Genomic DNA, 16,799 nt, shown 5'->3' with positions numbered 1-16,799 from the left:
TCGCCATTTTCAATAAGTCGTCCAATGTTTACTCCACGATGATCTCTACTCCGGAGTTGGTGCGGAGCTCATCACTTCCGCGAGCCTGGTGTCCATTCTGGCGGCGAAAGCCAGTGCCCTTGTCGGGGGTAGGGCCACGGGGCTGGCGGATCGGCATGCGCTCCTGCTGACCATCGTAGCCAACGCCCATGCCACGGTTGCTACCAATAGCACCGGCGTTGGAGTGCTGGCTGTCCTGCTCCCAAGAGAACATGCCACGCAGGCGACGGGGGCTCGAGTTGGGACCGCCGATGCCAGTGCCAAGTGAAAGGCCGCCCAGGCTGTTCACCAGCAGGTTGTCATCACGCTGCATGCCAAGAGAAGATCCAGACTGTGCGGGAGTGAGAGTAGGGGTGTTGGAAGTACCGGTGGGTGCGCCCTCATATTGAATACGGGCACCGTTGGACTGCAGTGCGGCGGGGAAGCTGGCAGAAGAAGGCACAGGGGAAGGAGTGTAGGAACGCAAGTCGGCAAAGGACTTGGCAGCGCGCAAGTTCTGGCCATTCGCAAAGTTACCAGGGGAGTCTAGAACGCCCAGGAATCCCGAGTTCTGCCCCCGCAGGGTGTTGAAAGCACCCGGTCCGGCTTCATTACGGGCCTCGTTGCGAGCCTCGCTGAAGTCAATGGTGGCCGCGCGGTTGAGGCCACGGCGAGCAGTGTCACTCGATTGAGCTGAAGGTGGGATAGAAGACAGTGGCGGGCTCACGTTAGCACCGGCGGCAACCTTGAAAACCTGAACCTGACGCTGTTCACCGCTGCCACGAGAAGCGTGGCCCAAGCCCATGTTGTGAGCCAGAGTGTGGACCGTGCGACGCTGGGAGGGGGTCAAGTTGTGAGGGAAAATCACGGAATCACGGACGGTATCTTCCTTGAATAGAAGTAGTTGCGAATAGTACTGGAGCGTCTGGGTGTCATTCAAGTCCACATCTGAACCGAGAGAAAATTTTTGTTAGCCACAGGTCGCATTTGCAATAACCTTAATTGAATGTGTAACCCACCGAGTTTCTGGCCGCGTTGCGACACGGGCGAGGGAGAGGTAGCTGGAATGTGCGAGGCGAGTGAAGACATAGAGCTCTGTGTATGCAGTTGAGGACCACCCATGGGTCGGTGCTGTTCTTCCAGTTGGCCCCGTCGTTCACGCTTCTCGCGCTCGATGCGCTCCCGTTCCTGAAGAGGAAGCATCTTCTTGTACTCGACTCGCAATTTCCGACCCTGCAATTCAAAGTGGTTGAGCATCTCAATCACTGTGGCGGTCTCTTCCGCCGAGGTGAAGTTGGCGAATGCCAGTCCACGGAAAACGCCGTTATCGAAGTGGTAGTTGAACGCATACGGGAGGGGGAGGTTCAATTCGGTCATCAATTGCACCAGTTGCTCCTTTTTCACGGCAAAGGGGATGTTCTTAATCACGATGGCGGTGGGAATCAATTCGTCGTCGTCCGCGGACGATGCGGAGGCTTCCGGTCGCATTGCGCTGCTCTGCATGGGACCGGGTCCCAAGTTCGAAAATGCTTGGGGCATGTTCGGCTGCTGGTCAAGCCACGTCTTGGGAGGGTTAGTTGTGTCCTGAGGGGGGAAATGGGAGACATCGAGGGACATTTCCGTCGACGAACACGAGACATACAGTGGGCAGACCGGCACGTCCACGGGCGTTTGGCTTCAGGCTGGCCGAAGCCGACCGAATGCCTCCCAGGGATTGTGCGTTGGCAAAACCGTTGGGGTTCCAGGTTTGAGAGCCGGAAATATCGTACCCGTAGTTGTTCTGCAGGGACGGGTTGAGACGCTCGAGGCGAGCGGAATCGTAACGGGCCATTTGGTCCTCGTAGGGGTTGACGGGCATGGGACCGTAGGCGTCGAACTGACGAGACGGCTGACGGTGTAGGGGTTGCTGATGCCGCTGAGAGCCAGGGGACCGTGCGGCGTCGTGATACATGTCTTGATAACTCATGAAGGGGAGGGAATGTGGGAAAAAAATGCAAAGGGGGACAAAAACACCTACTCCACCATTCAGTAGGGAGAGAAAACCGTCGAGGAAGACGGGATTGTGCGGATGAGACAAGTTTGAGGGGGGAAAAGTTGCGGACGGGCAGAACTATCGCCGCCTTTTGTTTTTTTTTTCTTGGTTTTTTTCACTGTTCTCAGCAGTATTGCGTTTCTTTTTCTGTGTTTTTTTTCTTTTCTTAGGGGTTTCTTGCTTTTTGAATTCGGGGGGAGAAAAATGGACAGATCAGAGACGCAAGGGGTGCACAGATTCGAGTCGAGAAAAACCGGTGATCGGAGCAGTATGCACGAGGGAATGGTCTATTATAAGGGAGTCAATTCACTAAGACCAATAGTGCCCCTGACAATTAAATTATTTTCCTATACTAGAATACTTGACTATACTATAATCCGTGACTATCATACTATAATCCTATATTTAACTTAACTTACATTGTATACTCGAGGTTATGTTGAACCCGTTGACCTCGAACAGGGAACGGGGGAAGCGTTCCCTGGTTCCCATCTTCACTTCTTGTATACTTGTACTTCTCTTCTCTTTCACCTTCTTAGACTGCACGAGCATAGGGTTCTACTACTGTATATTACTGTTTACTACTGGACTCTCGTTCCCCTATCCTCCCCCTGAAACGGAACCATCACCTGCCGAATCAGAGACAGGGATCACAGCCTCGAATGTCCGTCATTCGACTCCCGATATGTCCTCTGTTAGGCTCGTCACTAGAGACACCGTCTCCGCCGTGGACACTAGTCGACACGCTCATCCCTGAGCCAATTTGTCTCGATTTGTCACTTAGACGGAAGACTTGCTCCAGGGGACAGATCGGGGTCGCCTCCTGCCTCGTGCATGGTGCAAAGACCCTATATTTGACACCGGCTTTGTTCATTTCTGGAGATATCTGGACACCTCTGGCCACCAGATGGGGACTGAACTGTCTCCGTCCTGTATTTTCCATTTTGGTCCTATGAGGATACTCCTCATTAGGGGCTGTCTATAATTATTCTTTTGCCCCCCCTATTCCTCCTTTTCCCGTCCTGTCGACTGCTCGATTCCCTACACTCCGGACTCTCCTACTGGGGCCACTCTTGCCACCAACTGATTCATATTCTCGTCCGCTCAGCCGATACGTTACCAATAATTTGGAATCTGGTTCGGAACGGGCCACCGTGTTCCCCCCCCCCCCCCCTTCGGCATTGGCGTGATTGACAGTACATGAAAGCGAGGCAACCGGTCCCACTCCATGAAATTGGACTTTCGTCTCCGTCTCCACGATCCGCACATCCCCCGTTTCTAGCGTGTAAGCCGATGCCCCCAAGAGGCTCCGGCTGCCCTAGAACCCGCTAGACGCTAGGTAGAACCTTTAGTGGCAGTGCGCCTCCCCCAATCGTGTTGCTGCTGTGGAGAGCTCCGGCACCAGGAGCTCACGACCCGACAATATGGCGAACAGATATGGTATAGCTGCTCCATTTCAGGGTGACGCTAGAAAAGACTACGGAAGTTTTTTCTTCTTCTCCTGAGATTGCTACGTGTTGATCTCCGGGGACTTTGGTGAAACGCGTTGCCGATGTTCTGCGGATCTAGTCCGCGTTGCTTGGCTATATTGCCTTGAATTTGCTCCCTACATTATGATTTCAGCTGAGCAGGGTTTCATACCTACTGTACGGTATGTACTGAGGAGCTGACGTGTGGCTATGTGGTTGATCTACAGTACAGTACGATCTCTCGGGTACAGACAGCGCGCCGATCACAATGAGAGGCAAAATGATTGTCGTACTGTATACAGTACTAGAAGTCGGGATCTACGTGTATTCTGGAACCCACGCCACCGCCAGAGTCATCTCGGGCAATAAGAGGCGAAGATACGAGTACCGTATCGTATGCCATTGGGTGGTTCTATTTTGCTATGTTGGAGTTGAAGATGTAGTCAGAAAGAAGTGAAGACAGCAAAGGTAACTTGGTGATGGCGACAAGGCTTCCAGACTTCCAGCCCTTGATTATGCAAGTCACACGACTAGCTTCAAAAAGCAATATCGTTATTATCTCTTTGTTCAAAATCACGCCTCCGCAGTCTTCCGGAGATAGGAGCTCAGGGCGATACGAGAGCCCCAGTTTACACGTCCAAGCCCCCCTAAAGACCAAAGGGCGTATTACAATGGACTGGGGCCTTGGGTTGAGGAATGGAGACTTCGCATCCTGACAAGGGTCCTGGTTCCTTCAAACAGGATGACAGGTCCAATTTGGTCTCACGAACTACTGTACGAGACACGATCTCCACGTGGGATTTACATTTCATCTGGTCTGGCAGGGATCTGCCCAAGCGCTGAGTTAGTTATTGCAGTTATTTCTTACGTCAGAGCAAAATCAAGAACTTGGACGAGAAGAAACAGACTAACAAGTCCACTATCAGGAACTATTGAGTGGAGTGCCTGAATTAGGGCCTTGGAGCCTTGGAGCCTTGGAGCCTGGGTGCCTGGGGCTGGATGCCTGAAAGATCAGGCCAGATTTTGACCTCGTAAGCCAACAGTAAAATAACCTTGGAAGAGAGAGTACAGTATTCCCAGAATTTTCTAGACTTCATCCTGGCCTTATTTGAAACACCTCATCGAAAAGACAAAGTCCGACTGTAGAGCGTATGCAGGCTTGATTTAAGCTCATGCAGATATTCCTTGGCTCGGGTCTTTATTGGAACTTTCCTTTCTTCTATCTTCTGTCGTCTTTCTTCTTTCTTCTTCCTTTCGGGATTCCACACATTCACAATGAGATTCTGGATTCCAAGTGATCGACAGTCTATGGGGATACGTATACCCCTGCTGAAACGATGTGTCGGACACGAATGAGTGACGAGTGTCCCGGGTCCACCCAAAAAAAACCGAAAGGTTGCAATCGGATTGGTGTGACGACAATGAGTCCAGCCCTGACAAGGCGCAGTTGGCGTTGAGTCTGCATCAATCCTGCCAATGGTGCTAGTGACCATTCTCTCGTCTAACAGTCTCGGGTAGAGCTGCAGCTTGCATCAGGAACCACGCGGCCAAGCTGATCGTGGCTGACAGCCAAGGCTGTGAGTGGGGGCCGGCATCGCTCTTAAAGTCCCGGCCTGCGCGGCTTGCCATCTACGTCGGAATCGTTTCCTCTCTCTCTTTCCTGCTTGCATGCCTCGTGCTGGACAATGAGGACTACTGTACGAGCAGCGATTGCCATTGTGGTGGTTTTCACCGTGTTACTGGTCAAGAGCCATCTCGATTCCATACCGGAATGGCGGCCTGCGGGTCGGAAACAAGCTTCGGCTAGGGATCACTATGTCCTCGATGAATCTGACGCTTATATCGAGCTGGTCTCGGCGGATACTACGACAGCGCCTACACACAATCCGACTCGGCATAAATGGACGCCTACCGGTCGACCTACACCTCCCGTGGTGCCAGATAGGGTCGCCACGAAACAAATTCCCGTGCGGGTTCCTGGCGCGGAATGGGCTGGCCAGGATCCCTTTTTGAGAAATTGGAAATCCAAGTCGAAGCCGAAGAAATTGACAGATTCGCAAAAGTCGCACGTTCAAAACCTCGGTCCTCTGGAGCATGGCAATGTGCAGAAGTTAGCGCCCTCGTCGAGTGCGCCGCCCAAGCCCAAGATTACCCCCAAAACGGATCGCGTAGTTGTCATGGGGAAGATGTCGTATGAGGATACCGATTGGTTGGAGGAGCAGTTGCCAGAGTAGGCCTCGCGCAATGAAACACCCTCAGCCCCCCATGCTAATTCCTATAATAGATGGCAACACGCTCTCTATATCGTCGATGACCCAGAGGCAGACCGTACTGTCAAGTTCAACAAAGGCAAAGAAAGTAACGTCTATCTCCAATACATCCTCGACAATTACGACAAATTTCCCGAGTACATGGTCTTCCTACACGCCCATCAATATAGCTCCCATACCGAATTCTGGGAACAGGACAATGCCATCACCGTGCAAAGACTCCAGCTTGACTATCTCAAAAATGTCGGATATCTCAATCTTCGCTGCGACTGGAGTCCAGGATGTCCCGATGAGGTCAAACCATTCCGGCAAATGGCTGGCCGCACCACCGAATTGGCATTTGCCGGTGCTTGGCTTCGTATTTTCAACAACACCGATGTGCCTGAGGTTGTGGCTACGCCTTGCTGTGCCCAATTTGCTGTTTCAAAACAGCAGGTTCTTCAGCGGCCTCGCAGTGACTATGAGCATTATCATCATTGGCTGATGACGACCGAGTTGGATGACGAGACTAGTGGTCGTGTCTTTGAGTATTTGTGGCACATTATCTTCGGGCAGGATCCCGTGTTGTAAGTTTTGTCCCTGTCCTTGGTTTTATTGGGGATACAATGCTAATTTGTCTGAAGTTGCCCTTCAAAAGCACAGTGTTACCGAAATGTCTATGATATGGAGTTCGACGGACCGAATACACAACCCGTAAACTCCTTTGATGACCCTTTTGATGATCTTTGGGGTAATTGGGACGATGAAGAGTTCCCTGGAAACGATCCTTGGATGTGATATGATTCTTTTACGGATAGATTGTTTATATGTACCAATACCCTCGAGAGCTGCTTTTTTTTAAAAGTGAATATTCTTCAATCTCCATTATATCGTCTTTATTTGAGAGATACAAAAGCAATGTTCTATCAAACCACCACTCATCATGTTCCAACTAAACTACCTAGCATTGTAAACTTCAGGAAAGACATTGAATATTCATACCCTCGTCGTATACATCTCCCTTCATTCATATCATAATCCCAACGGAGTCGAGATTGATGGGTTCAAGTCCAAGCAAAAGCAATCAACCCAACAAGACCAGCCATAGGCACAGCACCAGGAACATTCAAGCCAGCAGCAGCGTCGGTGGTTGGAGTAGACAACGAGGCACTCGTGTTATCAGTGGAGGAGCCAGAGTTGGTGCCAACGCTGGAACTAGTCGAGTCTTGGCTGTTGGAAGTGCTGGATCTCGTACCGTCTGTTGCCGTTGCGGTCGAAGAAGCAGCGGTTCCTGTTCCTTTACTGGTGGTGCTTACAGTTGCCGTTGCTGCAGAGTTGTAGGTTGTTGTGCTGAGGGAACAGGAGTGAACAAGGTCCAGGGCTTCTATTATACATTCAATTGGCTTTCCATTATGGGATATACTGGCTCGGGGGGCTATACATACCGTTATCATCGTCATCGTTGTCGTAGTCGCGCTTTGTGTTCTCGTCATCATCATCGTTGTCGTTGTCGCGGTCATTGTCATTGTCATTGTCATTGTCATTGTCATTGTCATTGTCACGGTCATGATCACGGTCATGGTCATTATCGTTTCTGGTGATGTTGCGATCATTTTGATACTGAGTGATGCAAGCGGCACAGAGAGGAATCTGTGTTTTGGCCAACTCCCAATCACAGATACACTTCAGCTCAGCGTTATCATCGTCATGTCTAGCATCACAACTCTTGGAGATTCCCACAACGGAACCACAGGCGTTCCAGCAGCGGTTTGGGACATCATCATGGTCCAGTTTGGATGCGATGGCCACGTTGCCGGCGAGCATGAGGCCCGCGAAGGCTAGGAACTGTGTAGCACGCATGATTGTTGATGGTGAAGATTGATTGCAAATGATTCAAAGGGCTGTTCTTGTTGATGATTCGAATGAGTTGCAAGAGAGGTGCAGGGCATATTTATATGTGAGGTTGGAGTCCATGCTATAAATGACCTCTGCTTGCTGAACCCTGCCGATCCCAGATTTGCCGGGTGTTTGTCTACTCATTTTAGGGTTCGTTCTCTTTGTCGGTATAGTCCGCAGATGATCACGACCATGAAGCGCATGCCGATCCTAACTGTCTGTTGCATAGCCTTCATGCATTGACTGATGCCCCGCAGGTTGGCAGGGACAACTGCCAGTGTTGATCGAGCAAAAGCAGCTGCCTGTTTCTATATCTCAGCCAAGACTTGGCCAAGATCTACGTGGGTGCAGCCATACTAGACCATGGAGAGCTATTAATATCGTGCATGGAGCTATACTTTGATGACTTCAACAGGTAGGCATTCTAGATCAGTTTTCACCTCCAATAGTGTCTGATTGGCCTATTGACCTCTCGAGGCCCTGAATGGCTCAGGAATGCAACCTCGTTGCCAAGCTATTCCGCTCGAAGATCCTCTCCAAGTTGATCGTCTAAGCCACACACGCGGGCCAATCGGTGCATATTTTGAAATGCGGCACCTCTGCAGGTTTGGTTCTTTAACAATCTTCGTTCATAGTTTGGATGTCATTGACAGGGTATAGTATTCATCCCTGTGGTTGAGAGAACCTCAGGTGGGTGACCAGTTAGCTCCCGTAGATATATTTAGAGCAACCTTGGGCTTCTTAGACATCTTCAAGTGGGCTGTCCTTTAGGCATCACAATTACTGAGATGGCTCTGGATATACCCGTCATTCGTTCTTACTGGTTCTAAAAAAGTGGTGAATATTCTCAAAGTGTAGGGTAGCAGTTCAGTTATGGTGGCTTGGACGCCTATAACGAAGTTAGCCACTAGCGGGAATCGCGATAATCTGACCACAATCTCGTGTTAGTATCGCAAACCATATTGATAGTGTCAAAGATGTCAAGAGTTAGCAAGCGATCGAAGCCAACAGATGCATCGGTCACTGCAGAACTGCCCTGGGAGTGCCTTAGTAAGACCCCCGCAATCATAACATCGCCCACCTGAGGCAACACTCTGCACATGTTTGTGAACCCAGTACATCAGGGCTGTGGACAACTCGACAACCTCGATACTACCCAATTTTGCCATGACTCGTCCAGTGAGCAAGATGTGGGAAAAGTACTGCCTGCGCCCAACTCACGGGTCCGTTTCCACCCTCCCAGTCTTCATCTACGGGACAGCCTGGAAAAAGGAGAGCAGCGCAGATCTAGTCTATACCGCTATCAAGGCGGGATTTCGAGCGGTAGACACAGCCGCCCAACCCCGTCATTATCAGGAACCTCTGGTCGGGGATGGCATTCGCAGAGCTATTGCCGATGGGATCGTCGATCGGGCAGACCTTTATGTGAGGGGACCGTCTATAATTAGGATGAGAAATGATCGTCCACCATGTCTCTAACAATGACCAGGTGCAAACCAAATATAGTCCTGTCTCGGCACAGGATGTGGAAAACATGCCCTACGACCCCTCGGTGTCGGTCACCGAGCAAGTCCATGCATCTATCAAGTCATCCCTACATAATCTGCGCGCAGCAGAGGACCCCAGATCAGTGGATGAGGCCTACATCGACACTGTCGTCATTCATTCCCCGCTACCGACTTTGGCCCAGACGCTTGAGGCATGGCAGGCGTTGGAGACCTATGTGCCCCACCGCATTCGAAACTTGGGTATCTCCAATTGCACAATGCCCATGCTCAGAGAGCTGTGCAATTCATCCATGACAACAGTCAAACCATCGGTTGTACAGAACCGATTCCACGAGGATACTCTGTTTGATGTCCCCATGCGTGCATTCTGTCGCGATAATCAGGTCGTGTATCAAGGCTTCTGGACTTTGACAGCGAACCCTGACCTTGTGCGTTCCCTGCCGGTGCAGCAACTTGCTCGCCATGTCAGAATTACACCTGCTGCCGCGTTCTATGCACTCATCATCGGCCTGGGAAATCTCACAGTATTGAACGGAACCAAGAACGAGTCGCGCATGAAGGAGGATCTGGCAGCCCCCAAACAGGTAGAGGAGTTTACTCAGAAGCAGCCGGATGAATGGAAGCAGATTCTTGCAGACTTTCAGGGCTTGACTGGGGACTCGTTAGGTCTTTAAGGTCATGGTTCACTAGCACGAGTGAGAGAATAGACGGTATGATTTAGCAGCATAACCAGTGAGCTATGAAAAGGGATCTAGACAGAATTGAAGAAAACCCAACTGAAACTTGAATTTTCTCGAAACCATTCCCTCTGGCAATTTCCTGATGTCTAGCAGGACCAACACCAGGATGTACTGACCCTCAGATAGATTGACTTGATCTTGCTTCTATTACATTGTCATAGGCAGTATCATATAATATCAGGTACCAACACAGCCTTGCTAGAATTCTTCCACTCAACATAGTAACTTATCTGTTTCTTACTTCTGCGTCTCATACTTGTTGAGGCACCTTGGGCAGAACATCTTTATCATACTCACCGCCCTTTAATTTCTGCCAACTGATCCCGCCTTGACTTCACGCGCTGATCAGTCGCCTCGTTATCACTTGAATCTTCTATTCTCGCGTTGCCTTACTCTTTGTCGATAGATCTGCGCCGTCGTTGGTGTCTCTGTTGCTTTCGGCTCCGTCGACAAAGACTCCCAACCCCTTACAAAGACTTTTTGAGCCACTCATCCCAGTGACCTGAATGAACGACTTTTCGCATCTTGACTTTGCACCTCGCCATTCTGTCTACTAGACGTTCCTCGGCCATACTACAAGTTATACGAGATTGGCGAAAATTCAAACCGAATTACACCAAGATTCCGATAAGATTCAACACCACCGCGCCCGTTCACCATGAGTTCTCAGAGTGCGACTCGCAAGCGACCTGCCCCAGGAACAGTCCCGGTCGTTCATCCTCAGATGAATACTGTCCCCAATTTCCCGACTACAGCGAACCCTGGCTCCCAGCTTTCAAACGATCAATTTTTACAATGGGGCCAGAACCCCTCCAGCTCCGTCAATACTTCTGCTTTCTCCGATAACTCATACAACCCTGTTGGGTTTGCGCCTCAAGATGTGTCTGCACCGGCTGCGACAGCATCCAACCAACTTGCTCGCCGACAGGCAAATCAGCCCCAGAATCAGAATCAAAATCAGAATCAGAACCAGCTGATCAGCCGGAACCGTGGGTACGAACAGGCGCCCGCATCATATGTTGAAAATGGGGACAACACAGGTAATGGTGAGAGCGGCGCATGGGGCGAGTCGCTGGAAGAGCTATACCGGCGTGCTCAGACTGCGAAGAGAGACGCACAAGCAAAACGAAAACAGATCCCTCCGTTTGTGCAAAAATTGAGCAGGTACGATCAACATCTTACTTTGGCGAGAAAAGGGCTAATCATTCACAGCTTTCTTGACGAGTCTAAGAATACAGAATTAATTCGTTGGTCCGACGATGGCAATTCTTTCATCGTTTTGGACGAGGATGAATTTGCGAGGACGTTAATCCCAGAACTGTTCAAACACAACAACTACGCATCTTTCGTTCGACAGCTGAACATGTACGGCTTTCACAAAAAAGTTGGCCTTTCCGACAATTCTATGCGCGCCAGCGAGCGAAAGAACAAGAGCCCTAGCGAGTACGCGAACCCATACTTCAAACGTGGCCACCCAGATTTGCTGTGGCTTATTCAGAAGCCTAAGAATGCTACAGGCCATGCCAGCAAACCCAGCAAAGGTGGTACTCGCGTGAAGACGGAAGATAATGATGATAATGACATGGACGAGTATACCGAAGAGGGTACACCCACTACTCGTGAGACTCGTTCTCGGCCACAACAGCTGTCTTTAGTCACCGACAGCTCTGTGCCCAATGAACAACTTTCTGGCGTTTATCGCGAATTGCAAGCGATTCGTCAGCAGCAGTCAATCATATCAACCACAATCACCAGGCTGCGAAAAGAGCACGAGCAGCTGTACGCACAGGCTGCCAACTTCCAGGAGCAACACACCCGACATGAAAACTCCATTAATGCCATTTTGACTTTCCTTGCGACGGTCTACAACCGCAGTTTGCAGGGACAAGATGGTCCTCAAAACCTTGCTAATTCATTCGCTGGGGCCATCTCGCAGGATCAAGGCAACATTGTGGACGTCGATGATGACTATCTAAGCAATGCGCTGGGATCTATGACAAGCCCCAATCACCAAAGAATGAAAAAACAGCCATTGCTTTTGAAAGCACCCCCAGCATCTGATGAAGGTGGCCGTGCAAACACGGTCTCACCAGCAGCCAGCGGTTCTTACGACACACGATCTCGGGGCCACAACCGGCAACCCAGTGCTACACAGCCGGGCCATGTGGAAGAGGTCTTCGATCATAGTCCTCGGCCGAGCGCGTCCAACGTGCCAAAAGATCAAACAGATGATGGTTTCCCCCAACAAGATATCATGTCTGTCATCCAGAACTCCAATGCACGCAACGGGGTTCCAACAAACTTCTCCGAGTTCCCTAATGTCCTATCCTCCCTCGAAAACCATGGTGGCAACGTTCCACTCACGGCCAACCAACGCGCGGACATGCTGCGCCTCATGGCCAACGAGACAAACTCTGCCGAACCCAGTGCTGGTGTATCGCCCAACAATGCGCTCATCTCACCAAATCCACCTCCTATGCCACACAACTACTCCGGCCGGCTCGCCAGCACCCGTCAAGAGATCGACAATTTGGTCAAAATGCAAGCCGAACAGGACCGTTCCGTCCAGAACCTGACCAGTCTGCTCCAACCCCTCAGCCCGAACGGGACGATCCCCGGTCTCGACAGTGACGGAAATGTCCCCCCTCCTCCGCTTGACCTCGACCAAATATTCAACAACGACTACTTCACCGATATTGGAGATATGAAACATGCCGAGAACCCAATGAGCCACATCACCGGCCAGAACACCACTGATCAGCCTGGGACGACCCAAGCCGATGACGGCGATACCAATGACCTCTTCGACTTTGACCACATTCCTGCCGACGGCGATCTTTTCGACAACACAAATGCCCAGGCTGACCCAGCCTACAACTACGGCTTTGATGGAGCCGGTTACGATGACTCCGGGCGCGTCATCGAGCAGTTGACTGACAGTGAAGCCACCAGCCCTGCAGCAACGGAGAAAACCGAGGCTGCCGATGATGGTGGTAGTGCCAGTAAGCGACGCAGAAAGGCGTGAGGGCGTGAGGGCGTGATTGATAGCGTTTATTAATATCGTACACGACCTGGGGGGTGGACAAGCAGGTTAGGACTGGAAACAAAACTGGGCGTAACGCAGGCGTTTGTTTATATGGGGGAAAAATCGGCTGGGCTGTAAAAATGAACCATGAATGACTCTTGAAATACAAATGAGATACCTTTGCTTTATACCTTTCCTCTATAATCCCAATGAGTCCTCGACCCTGTTGGAATGGAAGTGATGAGCCCGTCGGATATTATTTGGCCCCTTTCTCCTTCTGGTATGGCTCGATCCATTGCCATGTGAGCTTTGCAGTCCGCGCACGAAGCAGTTCTTTTTCCCGCGCACGAACCCTCTGATTGTGTTCTCTGGCGAATCGCTTTTTTTGTCGTTTTTGTTTTCTGGTTGGTTTTGCTTTGCCCGTCAGGTTCGACTCCGAATCTCGACTAAAAAATCGTTTCAGCTTGGCAAACATGGGGAACATATTGGTGATAATTTAGATAATAAGAAAGAAGGAAGAAGTTGGAGGAAACCAAGAGGCTCATAGGTTGATTAAATAGCGTCGGGCGCCTAGCTTGTTTCGTTGTGGCTGTGTTGGCAGACATGCACCAATGCATCACGGAATAGCTGATGGCAGTTCATAGTATATTTTTTTCCGAAGAATTCAGTGGTTCATTGAAGATATCATATTCACCTCCCTCTCTCCCACTCCAGATCTCCAGCTCGTTCACGCTTCCGCTCCCGCTCTCGATCCCGTTGGTATCCACGCTTCTTCCCACTGCTGCTCCCAACAACCTCCTTCTCCTTCTCACGAGGATCAATCACCATAAGTGAATCAGCTTCCTGATTTTTCTTCTTCCACTCCAAATCTTTGCCAAGCGTATCCTTCCCAAAGCGAAGTTCGTGCGAGAGCCAGTCTCCTTCTGCTGCGGGTTCATCGCCTGCATCTGCAGATGGATCATCCCACGATTGGCAGGATTGGCAGTTGGCGATGAAATGCAGGTCGCAGAGTTGGGCTTCTTCGTCTTCGTCTGCGTCTTTGTTTTGGGTGCTTTCCTTGCCGTTGAGTTTGGTTTGTGATGCGGATGTGGATTCGGGTTTCGCGCCCTCTAGTTTTGCTTTGAAGGCGTTGAAGAGCTGGAGGGCTTCGCGCTCTGCTGAGCTGCTAGGTCCTGTACCGTTGCGACTTGAGCCGTTGGCCGATCCTGGTGGTGGCCGTCGGCGGCCTCGTATGGATGTTTCTGGGATCATGGCTTCAAGAGCGGACTTCTTACGGCCTGTGTCTTTGGGACCGGTGTCGACGTCTCGGCGCATGGATGCCATCAGACTGGCAATCTGTGCGTTGGTCTTGGATAATTTGGACTCCTTGGGTGCTTCTGGGGTGGGAGAGCGAGCCGGCGATTCAGGATCCTGGACAGGAAGCTGGGTTTCGGGCTCCGGCGTTTTGATGCGCTTTTTGCGTTCCGGGGAGGCGGAGGGTCTGGGTGATGGTGACCTTTGTCGCTTGCGAGGTTGTGATGTGCCATTGCTTGAAGCCTTGGGCTTTGGTGCATCGCTTTGCGCGCCTGGCGCATCCGCGACTAATTTGGTGTTGAACTTGGGCTTTGCTGGACGCATGGGCATTCCCTCGTCGCCTTCATCATCGCCAAAGCTGAGCAGTGATTTGCCGCCTTTAGGGGCCTTCTTCTTTTTCTTTGGAGCACCCTTGTCTGGTTTTGACGTAGTTGAAATAGCCTGGCGATCCTTCAGTTTGCCCTCCAAAGGCCCCAATTCTCCAACCTCGCAAGAAGTAACCTTGATTGGATAAATAGGTCGCTCAGTGCCCTCGACACGCTCGGCCTCCGCAATCTTCAACACAGTGTAGATACTATCGCCTTCCAACCTGCCAAAGATTGTGCATTGTCCGTTCATTTCGCGCTCGGTGTTTGCAAGCGTAATAAAAAATTGACTGCCATATGTCCCATCCTCGCTCTTGGCCATGCCCAGCAATCCACGGCGGTTAAAGCGCAAACGACTATGCAGCTCATCGCGCAAGACAACCCGTTCGTTTGGGTCCCGAGCTTCGGGATCGTATTCAAATTCTGGATATTCGTAGATCGACGTGCCGCCGGAGCCTGTGCCCGTGGGATCACCACCCTGGACCACGAAGTCTGGGGCTACTCGGTGAAAAATGGTTCCCGCATAGTAGTTGTCCTTGCAGTGTTGGAGAAAGTTTTTGCAGGTGAGGGGTGTCTGGTTTGCGAAGAGCGCGATTTGGATCGGACCAACTGTCGTGTTGAGGGTGGCCGACGCGGTGGGATTGGGCTCGCTGGCGTATTGGGACGACATGATGACTCGAGCGCCAAAAATGGTGTGCCCACAAAGGTTGGGACTTTGGGGTATCTGTTGAGGTTGCGCCTCTCGTGTTGCGTGTTGAATAACATCTCCGACCAAAAGTTCCAGAGAACGTCATGGCACGTGACCATGCTGTAGCCCTGAATTCCGGTTGCCAGCAGGAGAAAAGCATGCATACGCTAGGAAAATAGATTTGAATTTGACATTGATGGGATAAGATGCATTTTAATATTGGCGATAGCACTACTACTTGACAAAGAGGCCAGGTATTGGGTCGCATTTGGGAATCTAACCGTAATATCGGGCAAAGTGAGGTGCTGGAAGGTCGCTGATGGGTATTAAATGAACAACTGTATGGCATCTGGAGACTTGGCGCAATGGGTATGTCGTGGTGAGTCTTGTGAGGATCTCGATGACTAGAGAGCTGGTCCAGGCCCAGTCTTTGGCGCAAAGAATGAAGATTATAGTTCCCTCGGGGGGTCCTTTGCGGGTGATGCACACCGTGAACTGTGCAACGAAGCCCGTCCAGATCATCCAAGGGTTGGACTGTATCCCGGGATTACAATGATTGCTTTGTTGATGTTGGGGTCACAGGCCGATCCAGTTCACTTGCGCTTGGCGATGTCGAGATCATGATTGTCGTATAGGGTGATAGTTGGGGCGATCAGGATGCTGTCGCAAGGGAAGAGCATGTTGCTTAGGGCCGTGGCAGAAGTCGAAGTAAACCGTGGAGTCTGCCACAATTGAACAACGCAAATCACACCAGTCAATGTTGGGGCACAGGCTGAGCCACCCTAGTCAGAAGTATTGGCCCAGGATCTTGCTCCTGCTGATGATGCTGACTCTGCACCTGCTCAGAAGAAGCTCTGGCATGAAGCCCCAGTTTGAATCGCAGCCGCCGAAGAGTCCGTTCAGAGATGCCGTACCCTTCCTGCTGCAAGACCCTCAGCATGGCCTTGTCAGTCAACCGTTCCTCCATAAAGAGCATTTTGATTCGCGAATGCAGAGCTTCATCGCTTGTTGTTTTTTGATGTCGTTTGCGGATACCCCACTTGCGTAGACGGGACTGGATTGTTCGCTCTTTGACTTGGATGTTATGGTGGCCCTCTAGGGTGTGGCAGATTGCTTCACTACTGACTCCATGGAAGAACAGGGATATGATTTCGTCTTTGTAGGGGTCTAGGTTGATCTGTTGACGAGGCATGTTGGAGATTGGCGATTGAAAGAGAGACAGAGTGTGGTCGATGTTAAGGCGGTGAATCTGCGGGATGGTCGCTTGAAGATATTCCGGGGGAGTTGGACAGGTGTTAGGGCTATCATAGAGTCTATAAAATCTAAAGTCTACAGAGTCTAAAGAGTCTACAAAATGATCCATTTGCTTAGCAATTTGAAGCAGTCAGTAAATATTTGCCTCGGTTTCGAGCGCTTCGGTATACTTCAATTCAGATCCCATTATTACTTGTGTTTCATAGACTCGTCACACATGTTGAACCCCTTAAGCAATTCACAGGCTCGAGGAATACCTCTT

General features: G+C 50.8%; 7 protein-coding genes across 7 annotated transcripts; 3 read left to right on the top strand and 4 right to left on the bottom strand.

The window, feature by feature from the left end:
- Positions 1–28: 28 nt before the first annotated feature.
- N7511_000056 (uncharacterized protein) lies at positions 29–1,984 on the bottom strand (the record flags this gene model as incomplete). Its single annotated transcript, XM_057122481.1, has 3 exons — positions 29–966; positions 1,038–1,581; positions 1,661–1,984. 3 exons carry the CDS (start codon positions 1,982–1,984, stop codon positions 29–31), a joined length of 1,806 nt encoding a protein of 601 aa, XP_056988214.1.
- A 3,220-nt stretch (positions 1,985–5,204) lies between these two features.
- Positions 5,205–6,566, top strand: N7511_000055 (DUF3431 domain-containing protein; the record flags this gene model as incomplete). Its single annotated transcript, XM_057122480.1, has 3 exons — positions 5,205–5,749; positions 5,804–6,355; positions 6,413–6,566. 3 exons carry the CDS (start codon positions 5,205–5,207, stop codon positions 6,564–6,566), a joined length of 1,251 nt encoding a protein of 416 aa, XP_056988213.1.
- A 266-nt stretch (positions 6,567–6,832) lies between these two features.
- N7511_000054 (putative GPI anchored protein) lies at positions 6,833–7,628 on the bottom strand (the record flags this gene model as incomplete). Its single annotated transcript, XM_057122479.1, has 2 exons — positions 6,833–7,152; positions 7,214–7,628. The coding sequence occupies 2 exons, from the start codon at positions 7,626–7,628 to the stop codon at positions 6,833–6,835; spliced, it is 735 nt and encodes a 244-aa protein (XP_056988212.1).
- A 1,203-nt stretch (positions 7,629–8,831) lies between these two features.
- Positions 8,832–9,846, top strand: N7511_000053 (putative aldo-keto reductase (AKR); the record flags this gene model as incomplete). The annotated part of the gene is made up of 2 exons (XM_057122478.1): positions 8,832–9,089; positions 9,154–9,846. The coding sequence occupies 2 exons, from the start codon at positions 8,832–8,834 to the stop codon at positions 9,844–9,846; spliced, it is 951 nt and encodes a 316-aa protein (XP_056988211.1).
- A 724-nt stretch (positions 9,847–10,570) lies between these two features.
- On the top strand, positions 10,571–12,937 carry N7511_000052 (heat shock factor family protein; the record flags this gene model as incomplete). The annotated part of the gene is made up of 2 exons (XM_057122477.1): positions 10,571–11,076; positions 11,125–12,937. The coding sequence occupies 2 exons, from the start codon at positions 10,571–10,573 to the stop codon at positions 12,935–12,937; spliced, it is 2,319 nt and encodes a 772-aa protein (XP_056988210.1).
- Positions 12,938–13,627: 690 nt separating this feature from the next.
- On the bottom strand, positions 13,628–15,265 carry cwc27 (putative peptidyl-prolyl cis-trans isomerase; the record flags this gene model as incomplete). The annotated part of the gene is made up of 1 exon (XM_057122476.1): positions 13,628–15,265. One exon carries the CDS (start codon positions 15,263–15,265, stop codon positions 13,628–13,630), a length of 1,638 nt encoding a protein of 545 aa, XP_056988209.1.
- A 772-nt stretch (positions 15,266–16,037) lies between these two features.
- Positions 16,038–16,475, bottom strand: N7511_000050 (Clr5 domain-containing protein; the record flags this gene model as incomplete). The annotated part of the gene is made up of 1 exon (XM_057122475.1): positions 16,038–16,475. One exon carries the CDS (start codon positions 16,473–16,475, stop codon positions 16,038–16,040), a length of 438 nt encoding a protein of 145 aa, XP_056988208.1.
- Positions 16,476–16,799: the final 324 nt, after the last annotated feature.

The sequence above is a fragment of the Penicillium nucicola genome, assembly GCF_028828085.1.
Source record: "Penicillium nucicola strain IBT 29836 chromosome Unknown utg000001l, whole genome shotgun sequence".
NCBI classification, from domain to species: domain Eukaryota; kingdom Fungi; phylum Ascomycota; class Eurotiomycetes; order Eurotiales; family Aspergillaceae; genus Penicillium; species Penicillium nucicola.
The sequence above is the reverse complement of the archived record's forward strand: the minus strand, read 5'-3'. Positions and strand labels throughout refer to the sequence as shown.